Source organism: Pelodiscus sinensis, chromosome 2, assembly GCF_052426305.1.
Source record: "Pelodiscus sinensis isolate ZL-2025 chromosome 2, ASM5242630v1, whole genome shotgun sequence".
In the NCBI taxonomy this organism is placed as follows: Eukaryota; Metazoa; Chordata; order Testudines; family Trionychidae; genus Pelodiscus; species Pelodiscus sinensis.
The window spans coordinates 47281468-47306569 of NC_143053.1; the positions used below are offsets into that span (position 1 = coordinate 47281468).

The 25102-nt window shown below is 41.1% G+C and overlaps 1 protein-coding gene across 1 annotated transcript in view; it reads left to right on the top strand.

Moving 5' to 3' along the window:
• The window catches only part of CNGB3 (cyclic nucleotide gated channel subunit beta 3), a 109653-nt gene extending 87263 nt beyond the window's left edge, over positions 1–22390 (top strand). The window contains exons 11-18 of the mRNA XM_089775977.1: positions 5821–5962; positions 8579–8738; positions 10276–10373; positions 11858–11941; positions 17298–17416; positions 19804–19950; positions 21680–21882; positions 22143–22390. Coding sequence (XP_089632103.1) covers positions 5821–5962; positions 8579–8738; positions 10276–10373; positions 11858–11941; positions 17298–17416; positions 19804–19950; positions 21680–21882; positions 22143–22390 — 1201 coding nt within the window. The remainder of the gene's footprint in view (positions 1–5820; positions 5963–8578; positions 8739–10275; positions 10374–11857; positions 11942–17297; positions 17417–19803; positions 19951–21679; positions 21883–22142) is intronic.
• The last annotated feature ends 2712 nt before the right edge of the window (positions 22391–25102 follow it).

Below are 25102 nucleotides of genomic sequence, written 5' to 3' on the forward strand. Positions count from 1 at the left end.
CTACATCAATTTTGAATGTGTGACTGACATTTACAGTCTTCTCAGTAGACTTAGCTGGACTAGTTGGGGGAGAAGGGGTTGTTATGTAGTAATGTGAGAAAACAGAGAGCTTACTCAAGTTAATGAGCTAATGTGATTGTAAATGCAAATGTTAATCATCCACAAATATTTGTCCCAGGACACAAACTTTTGTCCCTGGTCATGGTTCAACCTTGAACTCAGGCTAGGCTGGTCTATGACAAGTAACAAAGATTTGTGGATGGTTTGTGTTAGCATTTGCAATCGGATTAAACTGTTGTTTGGCACACAGCAGTCAAATATGACCAAGATTTTTTTCCCTCCTTGTGAGTACTTCCCCCAGAGTTGCTTGTAATAGGATGGTCTTAGTGCAACTCTTATGTCTGGGCTCCTGGGGGAAAGCTATTTTCCCCCTTTTTTATTTAAATGTATAGATCACATCTGTTTAAAAGCTGAGGTCAGCAAATATTGGTCAACAGACAATAACCAATTTAAGGGAAAGAAGCTTCAGGATTGGAGACATTAGAAAGCCAAATTTTATAGACCTACCACTTTCTTGCTCTCTCTGGATTTTATTTTTGGGGGACTTTAACATGGAAAACCAAAATTTTCCTCAATTAAATTGATGAACAGATACCAGCTTAAAACTTGAAGACCAATTCTAGTGTATGCCATTCTTTATACACATCAGAGTTTAACTATTTTAATCGAAGCCATGCAAACAGTTCATTGTATTCAGAAACTAACTTTTATGAAAGTGAAATATTTCCATCAGCAGAGGGCTATCAGACACCTATCTTGTTTGCACTGTTAATGAATGTTTGTATGTGTATTCCTTATATTGGGGATATTTTGGGTTAATTGCCTGAGGACTAAGCATACTGTCTATAACATATAAACCCCGCTCTTGTCTCTACTTTGTTTGCTTTAAGAGTAATTTCTCAGCTATCCAGTTTACTGTATGGCAATGATTTCAAGCTATAATTAGCCAGTAGGAAGCAGAGCTGTGAATACCACAGCATTTGGAATCTGTCTTTGTTTTTTACCATTTCTTCTTCCCTTGTTTTGTCTTGGCAGAATGACCTTATATTTTTGAACTCTTAGATCAGATTAAAGCAAGAACAATAAACTGAAGAAATGGGGAAAATATAAAACCTGTATCTGATAGACACAGTGAGCAGCATATGACTCATGCTGTAAAAAGGGTCCATGTGAACTAAGACCACAGAAGTACTATATGCACTGCACTGAACATAGCACTAGAGGGACACAGATTTTGTTTTTAAACATACACTTGCTTTTCAGGTGTACACCAACACAGCATTAAGACCAACCCCTGAAGTTCCTTAGACTGCCACCTAGTGCTCACACTGTATCATGTTTTCCTGATCGCCTCTGTGAGACAGAGATGATAACTCTGATTCTTAGCTATGATAAGCTTCAGAAGGGTAGCTGACTTTGGGCTTGTCTAGACTACACTGAAGTTTCCAAAGAGGAATTTTCCGCAGGAATTTGCATATCTCTTTCCAATCTCACTTTCGAAAGCAGAGCTTTTGAAAGTGAAAGTAGTCAGGACGTGGTTTTTTTGGCAACCGCCCCTTTTTCAAAAAGCTGCGTAAACCTGTTTTTTTGAGGAAGAGTGGCCTTTTGAAAAAGGGGCGGGAAGTTGCCGAAAAAATGCATCTCAACTACTTTCACTTTCGAAAGTGAAATTTCCCATGGAATTTGCATATCCTCTTTCAAAACTTCAGCATAGTCTAGACATAGCCTTAGTCTGTAATTCAAGAAACTTAAAAAACAACGAACAGTCTTGCTGCACCTTACAGACTAACAAAAAAATGTAGATGGTATCATGAGCTTTTGTGGGCACAAACCACTTCTTCAGATGAATGGATTTATTAAAGGTCCAGTTTCTAAATAAATAGGGGATATGGGGAGAAAAGGGAAGAAAAAGAAAAAAGGGGAAAAATAGTCAGTTAGTGTGTCCATGCTGCATGAAGCTGATAGAGAAGCTACTAATGTTTCACGTAACATGTACACTTACTCTGAAATTCCAAGGTCACTTGCCCAGAACTAGCACTATTTCCATTATTATTTTTAAGTTCTTAAGGGACCAGCCCAGCAGTCTCAGTTATGTCCCATGAATACTGGATATCTTTTTAGGCATTAACTAACCTACTCCATATGGAGCTCTAAATGGGTTAGGGCGTCCTTTTACCCTCAAAGCAGTGATGCACACAAAAGAGAAACAATCTTTTCTTATCATTTACGTGCACTACAGAACCATGGGAAACAGATACCAGGTGTGCAGACTTTGCTAGAAAGCAGCTGGATGGGTGAATCTGTGGTACTATGGGAACAATAAAGGGGTTTAATCTAGATGTCCATATTATAACCACAATCCTGGAGGAGACTGATAAGGGAAAGAATTAGTTTTACGTTATAACAGGTCTGCAGTGCATTTTCAGTTTCAGACTTGTTAATGAAAAAAATGACAATTTTAGCTGTTAAAAAGTCTGCAAGTGAATAATTGTGGTAAAAGTGATAATTACTAAATCTCATTATAGTGAAGCTAGCCTAGCGTGACCACCCTAGGGATCAGTTAAAAAAAAATCAATTGCTTTTCACAGGTTGTTTTTTAACTCAAAGGTCAAATAAAAGCATACTGAAAGCTTGAAGTATATATAAAGTGGTTTAAAACAGAACATTGCCTTCATTCAAGTGTCACTGAATTTATAAAAAACTGCTGCCACTTTGTTCTCAAATGGTACTGTTATCTATACAGTACCCATCTAAGGATATACATGGCATCAGTAAATTACAATGTAGGCCCTAAGCCTGCTAACAGATCAGTGGGTTTCAGAACTCGAGGCAGATAGAAAAAGTATGCACATGCACATCTGCTTTCAGGATTTTCAGTCATTTGCACTCCATATTAAGTTTCTTTCTAAATGTAATAGAATATTACTAAATCTAAAAAAAGTCTGTAAAATGTGATCATACTAAAATGGAAGAGTTTATTGAACAGTTAGGGAAAATTAACTCTAAAACTGAAAAGGCATTAGAATTTGATTGTTCAGACATTGAGGAGGCTCCATTATAAATATAAATTAGTGATTTTCTGTGAATTGGCTAGGGAAGAAAAATATTTCTAAAGACTCAAATTACCTGTTTAAAAATACCTTAACTCACAAAAGCAAGGACTACTATTACTTTCACTAAAATGATGGACTGGTTTAAAAATGAATCCATCCCATCCAACCTAGTATTAGGTTGATGATGTGCATTTAGCAGTGCCATCTTTCCAATGTCATTTAAAGCAGATTTGTTGCTTGTGTGATTCTTACAGATCCCAGTGCACTTCGGACAAAAGCAAGGGAGTTAACACTGGTGTGATGTCATAACTAAATTCTAATCTCAGGTTAGGTCTATATTCTAGACTTTTGCTAACACAGCTATAATGAGGTGCAGTATGTACTGACATAGCAGTGGTAGCAAAAAGCCTCTCGCATAGACACAGTTATACTAGCAAAATAGCACTTTTGCTGGTTGCGACCCAGTGCACCCCTGAATTCACCCCGTACTTGCTATTGTAATTATCTTTGAGCAAAATATGGCTGGTAGGATTACATTTGAAGATTAATAATGTGCATGTCTATAATATCATGGTGAAATGTCTATAACCACATTAGATATAAAGCTTTGAACATAAACTGAAATGATAACTGAAATGTATTTACCAGAAAAGTCTGAGGAGGGATGATTTTGTTTCTCATAGACCAAAGACAAGCCAGCAGCTCTAGCTAGGTGACATCAAAGTTGATTGGCAGTTACTGGTCAAGTGGACATTCTTTAGTAACAAAGCAGGGGAGACAGGAACAGATTGCTCTGCATTTTAGCAAATGACTACATGGAACCTCTTTTACCACAAGACTCCTTGTTTCCATCTACAGAGAGAGAAGGAACTTTATCTAGTGGCAACTGCAGGACAATGCATTTCAAAAGGATACAGAAGTATAAAAGTGAGGGGGCAAAAACTCCCCACTTTCACTTTCTTTCTTTCCCTCTCTCACCTAAGATGACAAAGGAACCAGCTCTTTGAATTTGATGGTTCATGTTGACCTGAGAATTTGGTCAGCAGGGAACATGGGGTAAGGAGTTGAGCTCGACCAACCAAGTCTAGTTTTTCAAGTTGTAGCTACTAGAACACATTTTATCTTTAGCTCACCTTTGACCATTTCTGACTAACACCTTATGCTTGTACTCATTTAAAACCGTATATAAACTTGTTTTATTTTTTTAAAATCAAAATTAATCCAGTGTTGCATTTAAACTGAATTATTTGGGTACTCCAGCTGATGTAGCAAATTGTTGAATTTTGACACCTTACAGGGGCAATGGACCTTAAATATCTGAACTGGACAGTGCAAAACATATGCCTTGGGGAAAATTCAGGACTGGGAATGTGTTGGGTCCATCCTGTGAGTGGTAACTGAGGCTGGTAGAAGCCTCCAGGATGTTAAGCAGGAGGTATTTCACTATTCGTGTAGTTGATAGAATTTTTATCAACTGCACAGTTAGTTGATAAGGGAAGGCTCTCAGTCCTGGATCCAGAAGCTACCCCCTCTGGGGCTCTGCTGTTTAAATGAAGTAAGAGCCAGGTGGGCAGGCAGCCTGGCTTCTACCACAGGTACTACTGAAGAGCCACAGCGAGGGATATGTCCCGGACCCAGCCATAAGCCAGGATCGAGCAAGCTCCTTTTAAGCTCTTTCTGCCCTGCTGCCTCTGATACATAGGCAGCAAGGGGGGGATGCGAGTAGTTGGATAGTCAACTTGACTAACCGATAAGCCTAACCTTATCTGTCAGTCAGCTAATAGACTACTCTCTTACATCAGTAGGCCAGAGTGTGACTAGCATGTTGCTGGAAGGCTATAGCAATACACAGGCACTCATGGTCTGACTTGCATGGGTTTTTTTGGTGACACCACTGGTCTAGGGTGCACACTAGAATATGACACTTATATAGGTTTTTTCCACTCAGAGGCAGCTGTGTGGAAAGACATTTAATAGTGAGAGTGCTGAAAGCCAGTCCCCTCCCCATTGTCTGCCCCATTATCCAGAGCTGGGAGCAGGGCTATGTCTCTAGAGGGGACATGGACAAGGGTAAAGGGACCCTGAGCACAGAACAGGCAGATAGGACCCTGAGCAGCCAAGATCTTGGGAAGAGGGCCAGCAGCAGAGCCCCATGTAAACCTGGGGGTCATGCAGCACCCCCTATATCCTTAGTTTCTGCATTTATACTACGAGGGAGGAAAGCTCAAATAAGATGGGCCAGGAGAAGTGCAGTTTTGCTGCCATAAACTGCAGCCACACTGGGAATGCTTTGCCAGTAGAGTTTACCAGTGTAGTTAATCTGCCTGACCGCCACTTGTTTAGCAAAGTTTTTATCATGCCCTTATCACCATGGTATTTTCATAAAAGATAACTGCATTCTGCCTGCTTGAAAGCCTCCTGGGCAGTTTCAATTAGATATTGTCCTAAACTGTCATATAGAGTTACTGGGCACTGGTAAGTAGCTATTGTATTTCCTGTATGCACCAGATTTGGAGTTTTATTGGATCTGCTTTCATTAGTAAGGTTTGCAGGACTGGGCAATCACTTGTGAAGCCTTAAAGAGTTCTTATGCTGAAAAGTACACAGGGCTTGATCCTGGACTCAAGCCAGCGAAGCGTAAACGCAACTTTAAATACATGAACAATCCCACTGAAGTCAATAAAACTTATGTTGTGTTTATCCCCAGGTATCTGAGGTGTTATTACTGGGCAGTGCGCACTTTAATTACCATTGGTGGCCTTGCAGAACCGCACACGCTCTTTGAAATAATCTTTCAACTACTGAATTTTTTCATGGGTGTCTTTGTGTTCTCCAGCTTAATTGGTCAGGTAAATAAATGAATTGATCACTAGATTTCCAGTTGTGTAAATGACTGCAGTGTAATGACAGCATACTCTTGATGGTCTCATTCATATACATAATACAGAAAACTCTGACGTAGAAGATCAAAAAAATCTCCACTCTCGATATTTTTTCTGACAGATGTATTTAGCTATGAGTAGACCGCCATTTTTGAGACCCCAGCTCCAGTCCTGCAGTTGGGTCCTTCTGATGAACTCCACCTGGAGGCCTACCCCTATGGCTCAGATAGTCCCATCAGAGCTCATGAATTTATGCAACTGGCTTATGTTAATTGCAATCAGGGATGCAGAGAAGGTTTTGGAGGGCCTCTGGTAAAATCTGGCACTGCTTGCTCCCAGCTTTTGCAACCTGATGGATGGGTTTGTAGTGCTTCTCAGGCTTAGCCCAGCTAGCAAATTTCAGTGAGTGTTGCTGTGACTCCATGTGCCAGGTCAGTCAGGTTTTGGAGCCCTCTGATATAGGGGGCTATGGGTAAACTGCCCTTTTCCCTCCCCTCACCCGCTGAGCAACCCTGATTGAAGTAAAGTGATATCACTCTTACAAATATGAAAGGTACAATACTGCACTGAATGCTGATGTATCTGTGCGTTATTTAGTGTTCCCCTGATTTTACAAAGTTTTAGGTAACTCCTAAGAACTCAGTGAAACAGGAGATCTACTGTCTGCCACGTATTACACCTGCAAATTTGGCACATGTCAATCTCTGGTTAAGATTAAATTGGTGTTCTTGTTTTCAATTCATTTGTATTGTCTTTTGAAAAAAAATGCAAAGTTTCCAAAGTAATATGCATCAACAAAAGGTTGTTTTTAAAAACTAACTCTTGAAGTTACATTTGAATTGCAGCAGGTTTGAAAAGAATTCTCCTGGATGCAGAAGAACAGTCATAGATCTTACATGTGGCAGTGAGTCCTATTGGACTCCTGCAGAAATCGCTGTATGATGGTGATTTCAAATAAGGCAAACCCTGTGGCATTTAATTATATTTCTGTTGTCCACAAGATCTGAGAAAGTTTAACAAATCAAGTGAAAAAAAGTGTGTGTCAGGTAAATAACAGGGCATAAACCGCTAACTTCTTGGTAGCACAAGGAGTGGAAAAAGAAATACTAAAATTAGGGATGTAAGAGTGTAACTATGGATTCCATTATGGCGACATGCTGGCTCACGACTCTGCTCCCAGAAGCCGGCTCCCCAGGAGCAGGGCTAGCAACCAAAGCTGGTGTGTGTAAGATAGCTTAAGCACACCAACTCCCAGCTGTTAGCCCCATTCCCAGGGAGCTGGCTGCACTGAGGGCTCTGCAGTTTTATACTGCAAAGCCCATAGCACATGTAGCCATGTAACCATTAGGATTTTTAATAGCTACATGGTTATATTTTTAACTGTGTTTTACAGCCCCAACTAAAATATCATAAAACAGACTATGCCTGTAGTGTTTGCAATATATCCAATCCAGAAAACTCTGAAAATATCAGCAGAGCACCTCTTCCTAGCCTGATGATGAGATAAAGTTGAAGAAATTCTTACTAAAGAGCCAAATCTTTGCACCTTTTTCTCCTAACCTAGATCCTTTATTAAAGCCACTGTCCTGCAGTTAACTCCCTGCAAATGGTTAACTCTCCACTCTACCTGTGCATAGTCAATTGAAGGATCAAGGCCTAAATATAGGTACAGGAAAAGGTACATGAATATCCAGTCAATGGAGAACTTTTGAGTTTTCAAAGATGGTTAAAGTTACTTAAGTTCTGCTTTGTTACATGTGTATCAATCCAGAGTAATTCCTACTGAGCTCTATAGAGCTCCTCCAAACTTCCAACGTGACAGCAGGATTTAGCCCACAATCATCTTAGTAATTGGTCACCACACAGATATTTGAACATTCTACCAAAAATGTATCGGTATCTAGAAAATAGTGTTTTCAAATATTAATGCATTTAAATTTTTAAAAAGTGATAAGTGACTTTTTTGTAAAAATGTTGAACTGCTTTTCTGCAAAGACCTTCAAGATTAATGTGCAGCTCTAAGTTGACTTTTATGACCGATTAAAAATATCTGATGAGAGAAACACTGGCAAACTTTTACATCTAGTGGCATCAACTGGTGTTAACACATTTTTAACTTCAGTTCTGATTTGCCACTGCATGCCAAACAAAGAGGGGCTTAATTATTGAATTTTAAAGGAGCATCTTCAATTTAAAAATCATGCCTTCATCTGAAAATATTTTACCTACAAGCAACACAGGATTCCTATATCTGGAAGATTTATACTTTAATTTATGCATTAGACTGTATTTTTCACTAACTGCAACATGGAACAGAAAAGTATGTTTAAAGCAGGAAAAATATAAAAATCAAACACTGACATTCAGGGGTAGCTATGATATGTGAAACTATTTCTAACGTGACTACATTAAGATATCAATGTCCCTCTTAAAAACAACAGATGAAAACTAATGCAATTTAGTTTAAATCCATTACCACTAATATATATATTAACATGGTGTCTGTATTTGCAAAATGATCACTTAAAAACTCAAAACTTTTACTGCCAAAATGTGTTCTGCTGTAACAACTGATATTTGCAGATGCGAGATGTAATTGGAGCAGCTACAGCAGGACAGAATTATTACCGTGCCAGCATGGATAACACTGTCTCTTACATGAACACTTATACAATTCCAAAAGTAGTTCAGAATCGTGTTCGAACCTGGTATGAATACACCTGGGACTCTCAAGGAATGCTGGGTAAGGCGACTCTCAAACTATACCATATCTGCTCAAATACTGACTCAGCAGAAATGTTCTGTTTAGAGCCAAGGAATACATGGATCTTTTTTGATCTTTTCTGAATTGCCTGGGAGTGGGTGAGAGAAATGCATAATAATCTGACAGATAACTAATGTCAAAAAAGCCAACCCAACATGCTGTTTTGTAGGGCCTTCAGAAACACACACAGGGGTGGCCCGTGCCTGTAGGCAAACTAGGCAGAAGCCTAGGGTGGCAAGTTGCATGGGGCGCCAAATTCCAAACCCTGCCCCTTCCATTTCCCATGCCTTACCTGGAGCATGGCTTCCCTGCGGCCAGGAGGGGGGTAAGTCCTGGGAGAGGCAGCACATGGGGGGCTTTCCCCTGTGCGGGAGAGGGGAGGTCGGCCCTGGGGGAGGAGGAATGCGGGGGTTTCCTCTGCCCCGCAGGAGAGTCGGCCTCGGGGGAGGAGGAACGCGGGGGGGGGAGGGGGGCTGTCCTGCGGGGGAGGGTCGGCTCTGGGGGAGGAGGAACGCAGGGGGGGAGGTTTGGCCTCGGGGGAGGAGGAACGCGAGGGGGTTTCTCTTGTGCCATGGAAGGGGGGCGGGGGGAGTCAGCCCCGGGGGAGGCACATGCCGTCTTCTCTCTGGGGGGGTGGGATCTTGGGAGGAGGCAGGTGCAGGGGACTCTCTCCCCCGACTGGCACCCTGTTCTCTCACCCCGGCCCGCAGCCCCCGAACTCCATCCCCAACCCCCTGGCTCTCAGCCCCCAACCCTCTGGCCCCCAGCCACAGAACTCCATCCCCAGCCCCTCGGCCCCCAGCCACAGAACTCCATCCCCAGCCCCCTTCTCCCCAACACAGAACCAAAACCCTCAGTCGATATCTGCCATTGGGGATGGCGGGGTGGGGGGGCGCCGATTGCATGGTTCGCCTAGGGCTCCAGTTGCTGGCAGCTAGTCTAGGGCCACCCCTGAACACACATATAAGAAAAAAACTGTACTAGAATTGGTGGATTGAAGTGTTTTCTAAGAGGTAAAATCATTACATTTAGTATTTGCATGCACTGAAAGTGTAGTATTTAAAGATGGATCACTAACCTGAACTTCAAGCAACACAGCAAGAAGACATCAATGGTAGTCTTCATATGCAGTTCTGAGGCTGTCTTGAATATTTGAAAAGTAGACTACATCCAGGATTGGTACCTGTTGTAATAAACAGCTACATTTTTTGAATTCTCTTTTCTATAAATAAAGTATCTGGAGTCTAAAAACAAGCCAGGGGTTTTCACATGTTTATCCATCTATAATATTGTTCTGACTAGAGTTCAGGAGAAGAGTTTACTGCACAGTTTCTTAGTCTGAAAGAGTATTCGTCTGTTAGATCTCATGTATGTTACAGATGATTCTATTAGGCTATTCTGTACAAGGAATAGGTTCGTTTTTGATTATTTTTAATTCCCTTGCTGCTTTTTGTTCTTCCTTTGGATTTCCACTTTGTAATTAGGAATTATGGGGTCTTTTTTTTCCCTCCTGCAGATGAATCAGAATTACTGGAGCAGATGCCAGCCAAGATGCAGCTAGCCATTGCAGTTGATGTGAACTTTGCCATTGTCAATAAAGTCGACTTATTCAAAGCAAGTAGTTTTAAAAGAGAATGGAGCAACATGTTCTTGTGAACTATAAAATCTAGTTTTGCGCAAGTTGCAATATGTAGGATCTTGTTATATTAAAGGCAAAATAATGTCAAGAGGTTGCCAAGTGAATGGAAGCTCATATTTGGATTGAGCCCAGTGCCTATTTCTTCATCCAAAGCAGAGGCAAAATAGATTGAGTGAAATGAAAATATTGTACTGTTATTTTAGTGCAGTTACATTGGTGTTATGGGACCAGAATTAGAGGTGGCAAATAGTGGTATAATCTACATAACTGTTCTGGAGTACAGCCGGTCTCCAAGTTGCAAACAGTCGACTTACGACTGTTCGCAGTTACGACCAAAAATGTCGTAAATGGCAGACCCTGAGTTACGAACGCGATCCCCGCTTACGAACAGCGCGGTCGCGTGTAACTCAATGGGATCCGACTTACAACCAATTGCTTGGTCCATAACCAGTTCGTAAGTGGTTGTATAACTAAGGCTTATATAACTTAGTTGTATAACTAAGGCTGTATAACTAAGTCAAGGAGGCAGAAAGATGAGGTTGTAGAAGGAAAAATTACCCTCCATAGGATCTGCATCATTTGCCCATGCTTACTCAGTGCTATGTGAGAGGGCACAATTCTCTTACCTGTTTTAGGTATAGGAAAATAACAGATACCCCAGATATTACTTTTGTGAGAAATATGAGCAAATGGATTTTCTAATTATTATTAAGTAGTTTTAGTTGTCTCAGGGACATAAGCGTTACATGATCATTCAAACTGGGTCTTTGCCATGGGATTAGTAAGAACTGTTATACTTTCCCAAGGCAAAGAATGTAGAAGTCTTCCTTTTTTATTTTTCTTTTTTTTTTAAAAAGTAAAATGGTAAGTCATGACATATCCTAGTTGTAATTTTTCTAAGCAGTTTGTCAGAGGAAATTATGAGAGAGGTTAAATGGATCAGGCCAGATCCTTTGCTGGAATAAATCACTGTAGTTGGTGTTAAAACATCCATGTAGCTACTGAAGACACTACTGCTCACAGGTTTGTACCACTAGGGGAATTTTCTGCTGTGAACGGGTGACCAGATTACATTTTTATATCACCCAAGCAATATTGCACTAGAGAATACAGCTGTTATCATAGCACTGAATGCATTTAATTAGACAAGCATGAGAGTCACATACATATACAGACATCTTTTGGTAAGAAAGACTATTCTTTCAAAACTTCAGAGAAGACAGCTTGAGGAACTCAGATAATACCATAATAAGGGCCCTACAGGTAACGACACAGTTTCTCCAGCATTCTCTCTATGCTCCAGAAATTGACTTTTATGACCCTTTAAATCCATGCTGAGTACTTGAAGCCTTAGCTCAAGATATTCATGTATTACTGTCTCTTGCTTCCCAGCAGAAACCTGCTGGTAATCATTTCAAGTACTGCACAAGTATAACAAAATTCTAATTATTTTTAATAGGGCTGTGATACGCAAATGATTTATGACATGCTGCTGAGACTGAAATCAATTGTGTATTTACCTGGTGACTTTGTCTGCAAAAAGGTGAGCCTGTTTGTTTTTCAAATGTAAAATAATGAACATGCTAGGATAAGAGTACAGCTGTAGGTCAAGAGTACACTTTCAACTAAATTAATCCTTGGTGAATTACATATCATAAAAATAATTATGATTTACAGAGTAATAATGATGTGCTCTCAGGTTTTAAGCTGGAACAAAAGGCCATATGGATTTTATTACTAATTAGTTATTACTTATATTTGATAATATAAGATGTTGGCAGCTTGGGAAACTGCTTTGCAGAAATTAAGTTTGCATATTTAAAATGGACAGTGTCGCAGAAATTAGAAGGTCAAAACTTTTGCATGTGTGAACATGCAAACAGACTACAGATCTTAATCTGAGATGTTGCAAATGCTCAAATTAAAGGTTCCAAATATTTGGTATTTATATGGCAGTAGTGCTCTGAAACTCCAGTTAGATGCAAGCCCTATTATGCGAGGTGCTGTACTAACACATAGGAGGACACAGTCCTTGCCCCAAAGATCTTACAATTTAAAGCCCAGATCTTCAACGATGTATGGTCATGATTAACTCTCCCCACTATGTGCAGTCCCGTTGATTCAGTGATACTACTCCCAGTGCTAAATATGTGCATAAGGAAGATTTAGTCACGGAAGTCGTGGATTCCAAGACTTTACTAGATCCTCCATGACATTGGTATCCACTATCAGTGGTGGGGGCAGAGCCAGAATTGTACGACCAACCAGCTGCTTTGTCCAGAACTGGAGCACTGCATCCCCTTGCACCTGTGGTGCTAACTGGGACTGTGTGCCCCCAACCTGCTACATCAGTGGGAGCCGAGGGAGGAGCTGTGTGTCTCCTTTACTCCGGTGGCTTCTCCTGGGGCTGGAGTCGGGCTGTGCACCTACATCTCTTGGCACTGGCTGTGGCAAGGGGAGGGTTGGGTGTCCCTACCCTGCAGCATAGGCTCCTGGGTGTCATTCCCTCACACACTTAATTATAATAAAAGTCATGCCCAGGGCACGGCTCCTGGGAATTTTTATTTATTGCCTGCAACCTGTATGTGAATATTACTACAAATAACCATAACAGAACCTTAACTTTCTGTGTAAGTTTGGGAAGCTCAGGTAAGTAGGCTCATACCAGACTGGGGCCTTAGCCACCCAGTAACACAAAGTGATGGGGAGGAGGAGTAAGAACATAAGAATGGCCGTACTGGGTCAGACCAAAGGTCCATCTACCTCAGTAGTCTGTCTGCCGACAGTGGCCAGCACCAGGTGCCCCCGAGAGGGTGGACGAAAGATAATGATCAAGCAATTTGTCTCCTGCCATCCTCCTTCAGCCTCTGACAAACAGAGGCCAGGGACACCATTTCTATCCCCTGGCTAATAGCCTTCTATGGACCTAACCTCCATGAAATTATCTAACTTCTCTTTAAACTTTGTTATAGTCCTAGCCTTCACAGCCTCCTCTGGCATGGAGTTCCACAGGTTGACTACACGCTGTGTAAAGAACAACTTTCTTTTATTAGTTTTAAACCTGCTACCCATTAACTTCATTTGGTGCCCTTTAGTTCTTCTATTATGGGAACTAATAAATAACTTTTCTTTATTTGCCCTCTCCATACCACTCATGATTTTATATACCTCTATCATATCCCCCCTCAGTCTCCTCTTTTCTAAACTGAAAAGTCCCAGTCGTTTTAACCTCTCCTCATATGGGACCCGTTCCAAACCCCTAATCATTTTAGTTGCCCTTTTCTGAACCCTTTCCAAGACCAAAATATCTTTTTTGAGGTGAGGAGACCACATCTGTACACAGTATTCAAGATGTGGGCGTACCATAGTGTTATACAAGGGCAGTAAGATATTCTGAGTCTTATTTTCTATCTCTTTCTTAATTATTCCTAGCATCCTATTTGCCTTTTTGACCGCCGCAGCACACTGTGTGGAAGTTTTCAGAGAACTATCCACGATAACTCCAAGATCTCTTTCCTGATTTGTTGTAGCCAAATTAGCCCCCATCATACTGTACGTATGGTTGGGGTTATTTTTCCCGATGTGCATTACTTTACACTTATCCACATTCAATTTCATTTGCCATTTTGTTGCCCAATCACTCAGTTTGGTGAGATCTTTTTGGAGTCCCTCACAGTCTGCTTCTGTCTTGACTATCCTAAACAGTTTGGTATCATCTGCAAATATTACTACCTCACTGCTTGCCCCTTTCTCCAGATCATTTATGAATAAGTTGAACAGGACTGGTCCCAGGACTGACCCTTGGGGTACACCACTAGTTACCCCTCTCCATTCTGAAAATTTACCATTTATTCCTACCCTTTGTTTCCTGTCTTTTAACCAGTTCTCAATCCACGAAAGGACCTTCCCTCTTATCCCATGGCAATGTAATTTACACAAGAGCCTTTGGTGAGGGACCCTGTCAAAGGCTTTCTGAAAATCTAAGTATACTATATCTACTGGATACCCCTTGTCCACATGTTTGTTAACCCTTTCAAAGAACTCTAATAGATTAGTAAGACAGGATTTCCCTTACTAGACAAGTGATGGAAAAAAATACAACCACAGCTGTACAATGGTAGATAGTGCTTCCCTTAGATTGTAAGTATTTTGGGATAGGGACTGCCTCTTTCTCTCTGTCTGGACAGCACCTAGCACAGTAGGGTTCTGATCCATAGCTAACATGTCTAGGCACTGCTGTAATACAAAGAACACAGTAATAGATTAAAGTTTTGACCCTGCAATTAGAGTCAGGTGGCCTCCTCAGTAATGAAACTCTAGAAATAAATATTGCTGGACACAAGCACTGTGTTTTGTGTTGCACTAACAAAATAAATCATGGCCAGGAATGATGCATTAATTCCAATCTGCAGCTGTAATTAGAACTGAGTAAAGAATTGTACAGGAAGGACGTAGTTCGATAGGAAAGAGATGCAACTACAGATAGACTAGCCCAGCACACACTGCTAGGTTACCTTGAAGAGCAATGTGATCTGGAGGAGTGAGCCGAGACAGTAGGGAAGGAATCCCTGAAATTTCAGTCCTGGCTTTGTCACTGACGGCTGTTGTGTAAACTCACTGAAGTCACTTCACTTCTCTTCTCAGTGTCCCCATCTATAAAATGCGAATGATACTTATTCACCTCGCTTACAGGGATGTTGTGAGTTATTGTTTGTAAAGCCCTTTGAACATGTAAAACAGTATTATTATATCATGCTATGCTTTAGCCTGCTAAATGACTTCAGTATGGCTAGATTTTGTCATACATATATCTGTCAATCCTTTGTAGTCAGGTAAAATCTACTTCATTTGGATGCTAATTAAGCAGCTAGCAAAGGCTCAAACTCACTGGCATGTATAAAGGAGGTAGGAAGAACTTTGATTGCTTCATTATTCTTGATTCTCCTTTTAAATTATGGAAATGAGCATTGAAAAACATTTAAAACACTGAAGTACTTTTAAACGCACAGTTTATGGTCCTCCTTAGATACACTCCAATTCATATATCAGGTTGCACTAGATCCCCACAGAATTACTCCATTCTAGTGCCAATTACACCATGGTAACTACTTATCTCATCCACTGGATGCCAGGTTGTAATAATATGTTGAATAAAAGAGCATTCATAAAACTGAAATACTCACCCAAAGAAATGAAAACACAGATTGATAGCCAGACATGAACTACTTCAAGACAAGCCAAAAAGAAAAAAAAACAACAGAACTCCACTTGTCATCACCTACAGTCCACAACTTAAACCCTTCAAATGCAGAATCAACAATCTACAATCTAGCCTGGAAAATGACCCCTCATTCTCAGAGGCCTTGGAGTAAAGGCCAAGCCTCGCTTTCAGACAACCCCTATACCTCAAACAAATTCTTTCCAATAACCACGCAACACACCTCCAGCAGAATCATCCAGGAACCCGCCCCTGAAGTCAGCCCCGGTGCCAACTCCCCACACATCTACACCAGTGATTTCATCACTGGAGCCTACCACCTGAGCCACCAAATCAGAGGCTCATTTAACTGCACATTCACTAATGTTATCTGTGCCGTCAAACGCCAACGGTGCCCCACTGCCAAACTGGACAGTCTCTCAGGGAAAGAATTCTCAGGGAAAGAATTAATGGATATAAATCAGATATCCGAAAAGGCAATACACAAAAAACCTGTTGGAAAACACTTTAATCTACCTGGACACTCTTTAATGGACCTCCAAATTGCCATTTTGTTTCAGGCAAATTCCACAAACCAAATACACAGAGAAGGATTGGAACTTAACTTCATTTACAAGTTTAATTCTTAAGCAAATGGTATGAACAAAGACATCAGTTGGCTCGCACATTACCTTCCACATCCTATGACTTAATCTACCAACCAAACAATGGAGATGCTAATGTTTCTTATCAGCCTCTTGCATTTTGGTCTTTAAGTGCTACTAGACTATTTGATGTTTTTTAAGTTTTTCCTGTTACAGACTAACTCAGCTACCCCTCTGAAGGTATCTACTCACTCACTCTCTTTTTAGTTCCCCCCCTCCTTTTTCCTTCTCCCCCCTTCCTCCTTCCCTTATTTATTCTTGGATCTGGACTTCTAATACTCCTGTCATCTGAAGAAGTGGGCTGTGTCCACAAAAGCTCATAACATCAACATGTTTTGTTAGTCTTTAAGGTGCTACTAGTCTATTTGTTGTTTTTAAGTTTGACCTGAACAGTTAGCCAAGGATTTTGTGAATTGATTCCATTAGGAGAAATTGATGACAGAATCAAGTATTACTTCAATGTACTCCAGTTTATTTATAAAGAACATTACCCAAAGTCTTGTTTCCCTAAACTCGGTAGGAATCAAACAGCCAGGGACATTTTATTTGCTCACAGTACCAAGTCCATTTTTAGCCAGAACTAAGCCCAAAAGCATGCTCTCAGGTTTTTCTTAAAGTCATGTTACCAGAACTTTTGTAACTCTAATGGTTCCTTGTTTTCTTCGTTATCTGTGATATATCTGCTTGTGTCTTTTCACCCAGACATAATCTTGCATTTTCTCTCTTTCAATAACACCCAGCAAAACCCATCTGCCTATATAACTCAGTTCTGTGTTTTGGATCTTGACTGTCTCATTGATTTTGAAGGAACTAGATATAGTGTAAGGTAGGATCCTGGTGGGTGTAACTGCTCTCCCTTCACTCGGGGATAAGTGTGAAATACCTTTTACTCACAATAACATCTGACTCCACAAATTATATCACAATCAAGTTCTAATTCCCCATAAAGGTGGAGAGGATTTGTAAAGAGGCATCTGTCGGTCTACTGCATTCAAAGAATGTCATCCTGCTATAACATGTAATGTTTCTGTATCCAGGGAGAAATTGGCAGAGAGATGTACATCATCAAACAGGGAGAAGTTCAAGTTCTTGGAGGCCCTGATGGCACCAAAGTCCTGGTTACCTTAAGGGCAGGCGCTGTATTTGGAGAGATCAGGTAACCCAATAGCTGTTTATAAAGCTGTTTTATGGAGCTGCTCAAATACTCAACAACAACAACAACAAAATGAACCAACAAACAATTCCATGAATGTTGCCTTCTTTCAACAAGTACTACATCTGATGAATAACATTTTTCTTCATTTGGCTTTTTCCATGTTTGTGACCAGGGCCCCAGGGGGACCGCATGGAGATTGCTTATACAGGGCAAAACTTCAAAGAATGGGGGCAGACAATCCCAAAACTAGAGATTATTTCTAATAATTAAATTCACTGTTCCAGCTTCTACAACACTTTACTGGTTACCCAGAAGTCACACCCCAGTCCCCTTAAAACAGGCCTGGGCAAAATATGGCCTGCAGGTTGGATTCAGCGTGCCAAGCAACTGGATCTGGCCTGCAGATGCAGCGGGGGGCCCCAGGCAAGCTCCCCTGCTTGCCCCGCAACCTCACAGACACTCAGAAAAGTAACTGCCGGACCATTTCTCTTTCAAAATTGTGAACCTGGAAGGGAGGGGAGAAAGGCTTCAGGCGCTGCCCCCACTCCCAGCACAATCCCATTGGCTGGTTTCTGGCCAGAAACTGGCCAATGGGAGCTGCTTGTTTGAATAGCTGGGAGCACATGAAGCACCATGCCTACCCTCCAGCTCAGTTATTCACATAAGCACATGGCCCTGCAGCCTGTGCAGGTGGAGGCAGGCAGGCTGAGAAATGTTTTAAGCTCTGCAAGCAGGCAGGCAGGCAATATGGTTGGGCTGCTGGCTAGTAAGTCTCCTGGTCAGAGCCTGTCTCTGGCACCCCAGCCCCTCCCTTCCCCAACCTTCTCCTTCCCCCCCCAACATACCCAGACCTGCTGCCCTCCCCTCCTGCATCCATACCCCCTCCCAGATGTGGCACCCCAATCCTCTGCCCCAGATCATCATCCCCTCCTACTCTAGGTCACAACCAAAACTCCTGCACCCCAGTCCCCTAGGTCACAACCCCCTCCTGCCCTAAGTCACATTCCAAAATCCTGCACCCCAATCCCATCCTAAGTCACAACTGCTTCCTTCAACCAAACTTCCTCCCAGACCCCACTCTCCCTCCAGCACCCCAATCCCTTATCCCAAGATCCCTTCTGCACCCAATGTCCATCCCAGACCCTGCACCTTCTCCATTAATCCCATGGAAGAGTGCAGCCTTTGACCACCTTCCAAAATCTTGGAATGCTCCCCTCCCCCGTGAAAAATTATTGCCCATTCCTGCCTTACAATCCAGTCTTGGGCTCCTACCCAGGCAGCCAAGACAAATTTGATGATTACTGAAAATCTTGTTCAGCATATTAAAAGATCTACCAATCCCAAAGGATCAGACACACTGCCCACCAGGCCAATGAATATTTCAGATCTTACCCATATACATGCTTACACTCAATTCTTATTAACTAACCTAATTTAAAAAAGAAAAACAAATATTAGTGGCCTTGGACAAACATGCTGGGAGTGTTCCCCAAGCCTTTATAAATGTATAAAGTAACTAGGTTAATTGGCCATCAACTGAGGTACAAAAATCTAGTGCAGCTCAACCATTTCATACTCCTAGAAAGGAGATTCAGCATTTGTATTAAGACACTGAATACATGGCATTGTGTCACTTAGATTGTTGCCACTGGTGACAGTGAAGTTTGTAGACTCCAAGATACATTGCTCAGATCTGTACTTGTACAGGTGTCTAAACTTTTACTCGGGTACCCTACTCTTCATGCCAAGTTGCTATATGTGAAGCTAATCTCTTTTATCACTTTCAAAACATATTCCCCTCACCCTCAGACAGATAATTTACAAGCTGTTAGGCAAACAGACCTGCACAACTTGCCAGGGTCCAGGTGTGGGATGTGATATAACAGACTCAGAATCAAGGTCAGAGAACAGTGATTCATGTATTAATGGTGTTGGATCATTCACTTAACATTAAATATTTTTTCTATAACGTCAGTGCCATGTTTTATTTCTGATGTCAGTAGTTTTCAACCCTAAAAGGGAGGGGATGCCAAATGTATGCAGAAAGTTGGAAACTTTTAGACTGAAATGAGTGACTGCTTTGAAGTGAGTCTCATCTGAGAGACAGGTTTCTATCCAGCAAAATTTCTTACATTTCTAGTACTACCAGGGCAGTGGTGAGTGACCATTAATGAGGCAACATTTACCTAGTTACCACAAAGATGGGCTATGCCAAGTACAGAGAAGCACTGCACTCTCTCAGTTAGTGCAATTTGGTAATTGTGGGTAAATGTGAACTTTTTAATGATGAGTGCTGAATTAAATGAAGAAAAAAACCAAACATCTGGAAAAATCCTCTTAACCCATGCAAGCTCTAATCCCTACTTTCTGTACTGCTTCTATTGCAGCCTATTAGCAGCAAGTGGAGGGAATCGGCGGACTGCTAACGTGGTGGCCCATGGATTTGCCAATCTCTTTATTCTAGACAAGAAGACCCTCAATGAAATCTTGGTGCACTACCCCGACTCAGAAAAGCTCCTGAAGAAGAAGGCTAAGTGCGGCCTCTACCGTATTGGTTTAGATACAGAATTCAGAATTTTGATCAATAATTATATTTATTTCTTAGAAAAACTGGTTCTTATCTGCTTGTTATGGGACTATCAAGGTAATTTTTGGTAGATTTCATGTCATGGCAAGGATGCCAGTAGTCACTGAAGAGCGATAAAGGTAAAAGTCTCAGCTCCCCTTTCCATAAAGGATGCCAAACAAGCATTTAGAAGCAAACAGGACTCCTAAGTTGCCCAACCAGTGCTTCACCGTGGACTGCATTGGTCCTGTTCGGACCTGTGATCACCTAATGTGTTGCTTACCCATTTTCAGTGCTGCTGGACTATACAATATATAATGGTCTGAACATCAATTTTAAATCAAATTGAAAACGCCATCAATTTAGCTATGAACAAGACACAGTAAAACAAGGCTCTCTGAAAGACTTAAAAAATATGTCAAACAAGGTATCACTGGTAAAACAGTTAATATTTTCACTATGCCTAAAACCACTAACTTTGTACACTTTACTGTGGCGTCAAACACTCACACAGATGCAGAAGCTTGCCCCCCACTTCCTGAACTTTGCAAGAGAAAACATGAGCAAATCAGTGATGTTTCAAATGACAGTGAAGATACCAATTGACAGTTGCATTCAGTACACTAAGCTACCTCCAATTCCCATTCACCTTACCATAATGCACCAGCACTGCAACCCCACTCAATCTCCAACTCCAGAATTTCAAGCTGCAACACTGAAAAATGATGACAGGAACATGGGTCATATTGCACATTAGGAAATGAGAGTAGCTTTGGATCTAAAAAAAAATAAAAAAAATCCATTCGGTAAACCTTGGCATAGAAAGATCTGCCCACAACCTGTGCAATCTCTGAAAAGAAATAAAAGCATGGTAATCAGCTTCTTGATGCTGCTCATACCTGCTGTCCTGTGGCTCTAGTTGAGGTCTACGGAGTTTACTGTCACAAGAAAGTTCTGGATATTATATTGTTAGTGCCTGCAAAACTGATAGAGTTTTAGAAAAGTGAGGTCCAGCCTAGTTTGCATCATCAACAAAAATATGCACTAAACTGTGATTCCATTTTCCTTGTGGCTGATAATCAGGCATAGCACAGAATGGGAAGTCCCTGGATTGTCTTCCTGATACCACATTGTATGGCCAGTGCTGGTCATTAGAAAGCGTTTGATTCCAAACAGTGATTTACTGAAGGAGTCTGACAGAGATAAATCAACCTGGCACCTTTCTGATTCTAAGCACCTAACAGTGATTCACACTGCAAGTCATTTGAACACATTAGCTCATTCATATCAGTGCAAATCCACTAGCAGAACAAAGACCCACCTGAAGTGTAAACCAGAGAGATTTTTGCCTCACGTACATATCGCGGGGCGGGATTGTAGTGTGTTCTCTTTTTATACCTCTCTCTCACCTTACCTTATACAATTCTCCTTTAATGTGACCTAGTTTGGAGCACACATTTGTTTTATCGGTATCCTGCAGAGAACAGCAAAATTCAAAAAGCAGCAGTTTGCCATAGATCTATACTCTAGTGAATGATACCTTCCTGCCCTTTTTCTTTTCTACTGGGCTTAAGATGAAAAATGATCCTGAAAAAAAGCTACAAATGTTTCATGATTTGATTTGGAGTTTTAGCATTATCTTAGCATTAGACTGGAGATTTCTCACAGGGGTTTATTATCTTCCATCTTGTCTACAGGGTGCTGCTGAAGGAGAAGGGTAAGCCCACTGAAGGGCCACCAGTGCAAGCAAGAGGCATGGCCAGCTTCTTTGCACCAAAATCAGAAACTCCTAAACTATTCAAAGCAATGCTTGGAGGGGCAGGGAAAGGAGGCCTGGCTATGCTGCTCAAGCTGAAGAGAGAGCAAGCAGCTCAGGTAACCCACAACAAATACAAAAAAGACTGCTCGGAATGCTTGTTTCTGAATGACTAAGAAACCCTTATTAAATGCAATGAAGTAATTCCCACACAACAGACTACTTTAGGGATATGCACATTAATAATAATCCTGTTCTGGTCTACTTATCCACTCGTAGGTGACAGCAGTAAATTCTGTCTCCATTTCAATATTCATACCTTATCTTGTGACTTCACACTCAGAGTAACGCATGGGTTCTTGGATCGTGTCTGCAGCACTAAGCAATGTATAACTTTTTCTCATAGGAAAAAATTGAAGAACAGAAACCCGAACCAGAGGAAAAGAAACCTGAACCGGCACCTGAACCCACAATCCCACCTAAAACATCTGTGCAAAAGGAAGAGCAAATTGCAGCTTCTGAGCCTTCACCTAAACCTGTCCTGCACAGAGGAACCACTAATAAATCTCTTATCATCACCATGACTCCTGCCCCCACAGCAGCAGAAGGAGAGATTCTCACTGTTGAGGTCAAAGAAAAGAGACAGGAGTAGATGAGGTTGTGGTCATACCTTGTCTTTCTGAGGGAAAAGAGGGGATGTGTGTCTTCGCATCAGAATGCGAAACTGTTCTCTTCCCTCACCCCAGGGAGAGAATGTACTTGATCTCCAGACCTTGATTGTATGGTACAACATTTTTTGTAGAAAAATAATTAGAGCACCGATTGCATCTTTAGGCCTATTTATTTCTTGCTTCTTCCATGCTCTTAATCTTTGCTCCTACTTCTCCTTATCTCTGTCCTCCTAGTTCTGTCTCTCTTATTGCTCTTCCTCCTGGTTTTTCTCTTGATTAGTTTAGTCTTTATTTTCATGTGTCTCTTTTACTATTTCCTATTCTGGTTTCCTATCATAATCCTTTACTTTTTTACTACATTAGTATTGCTGAGGTAGTTAACATTTGCCCTTATTTCTCTAACAAGTGACTTCCTTTTGTAACCAACATAGGCTCAATTCAACTACAGTTCATGGTTTGAGTGGTTTCAGTTTTGCTCTTCAGGTGGCATACAGCAAAACCATCCTTAATAAAAGTCAGTGCAATCACCAAAAAGAGAAAGTGGATGATAATCCTGCAGGTCTTAACCTCAAAAATGTTGAAAGTAGGAGCCTTCAGTTCAGTAAAGTTAGCTGAATATACTAAAATAAAAACTATAGCTATGTTTTTCAAAAGCAGCCTTTAAATTTTCAATGCACTAACAACCCCAACTCTATCTGAAGTTCATGGGAACTGTAGGTGGCTCACAACCTCTGAAAAAGAAGGCCTCAGTAACTGAAGTTGAACACCCACAGTTAAAGACTGTTTTTTAAAAATGTAGACCATTGCAACCTTATAGCTACTGCTGATCTTTTTGTCAGTCATAATCAGTTCCTACAGTCATAACTCAGGCAAAATTTTGAGCTGGGCAGGAAATTATTTTGCCATTCTACACCAAGACAAACCTGAGACCTTTCAAAGAGTAATGAAAAATGAGAGCACAACTTGATATCAGGCTCTCTCCTACCCTTCCCCCCCCCCCCCCCCCCCCAATATCCAGGGGAACATTGGGTTATGGTTTTTGGTGCATCTCTTGTCAGAAATTCCACCCTCAACCTGAGAAACTATTCCTAAGGAAAAATTCCCAACCAGCTCTAACTGAAATCAAAGGGAGCTTTGCCTGACTTAAGGTTTGCAGTTCAAAACATTATGTGGTGAAGAAGCTCTACCCAATCTCTTGGAAAATCATCAATATGTTCCTTTGGGGTCTTAATATCTAGGATGAAGATTCCCGAACTACCAACATACAAAGAATAATGGCTACAAGTCAAGAACCAACTCACATAAGAGAAAAGTGCCTCCCATGCACAGGAGGAACAGAGCCAGGCTGGAGAATTGATACAAAGCAATTCTACAATTATTACACACCCAGTAGCACATTAATGCTCAAACTTTTCCTGTTGCCCCTCCACAAAACTTCCTAGGCAATTTATTCCAGAGTTTAACCACCCTGACAGTTAGGAAGTTTTTCCTAATGTCCAAACTAAACCTCCCTGCTGCAATGCTGTCTTGTCCTATCATCAGAGGTCAAGGAAAATAATTTTTCTCCCTCCTCCTTATAACAAACATCCTGTTAGATACTTGAAAACTGCCATCATGTCCCCTCTCACACTTGTATTTTCTAAACTAAACAAGCTCAATTCTTTGTCTTCCCTCATAGCTCATGTTTTCTAGACCTTTAATCATTTTTGTTGCTCTTCTCTGGACCTTCTCCAATTTCTCCACATCTTTCTTTAAATGTGGTACCCAGAACTGGACACAATACTCCAACTGAGGCCTAATCAGCACAGAGTAGAGAAGGACTTCTTGTGTCTTGCTCACAATGCTCCTGTTAATGCATCCCTGAATCATGTTTGTGGAGTACTTTGCATTTGTCCTTATTAAACTTCATCCTATTTACCTCAGATCATTTCTCTAGTTTGTCCAGATCATTTTGAATTATGACCTTATCCTCCAAAGTAGTTACAACCCCTCCGAGCTTGGTATCATCTGCAAACTTAAGCGTACTCTCTATGCCAATATGTAAATTGTAGAAAATATTGAACAGAACCAGTCCCAAAACTGACCCCTGTGGAACCGCACCTGTTATGCCTGTCTAGCATAACATTAGTAACTACTCTGAGTATGGCTAGACTGCAAGGCTCTGTTGGAAAAAGATACACTACATGCACTTCACATTTTGTGTCATCTTTTTCCTATACTTTTGTCAGAGGCTTTTCCAAAATTTGGCCTGTCTAGACTGGGCCAAATTTCAGAAAAAAAAACCTCTTTTGAAATCCCCCTTCTCCATCATGGAACAAGGAATACAGGGGCTACCAAAAGAGCGCATTTGCTCTTCTGCCAAAAAAAAAAAAAAAAAAAAAAAGGCAGTGTGTTCCCTGGATGCAGCGGAGCTTTTTTGGGATACCTCCAACATCCCAAAAAATCCCCAGCAGTCTAGCTGTACCCTCTGAGAATGGTTAACCAGACAGTTATGCACCCACCTTAGAGTAGCACCATCTTGGTTGTATATCCCTAGTTTATTGATAAGAAGGCCACGCGAGACCATATCAAATGCTTTAATAAAGTCTAGGTATACCACATCTGCCATTTCCCCTTTATCCAATAAAAGAAAGCTATCAGATTAGTTTGACATGATTAAGTTCGTTACAAATCCACGCTGGCTGTTATCTATT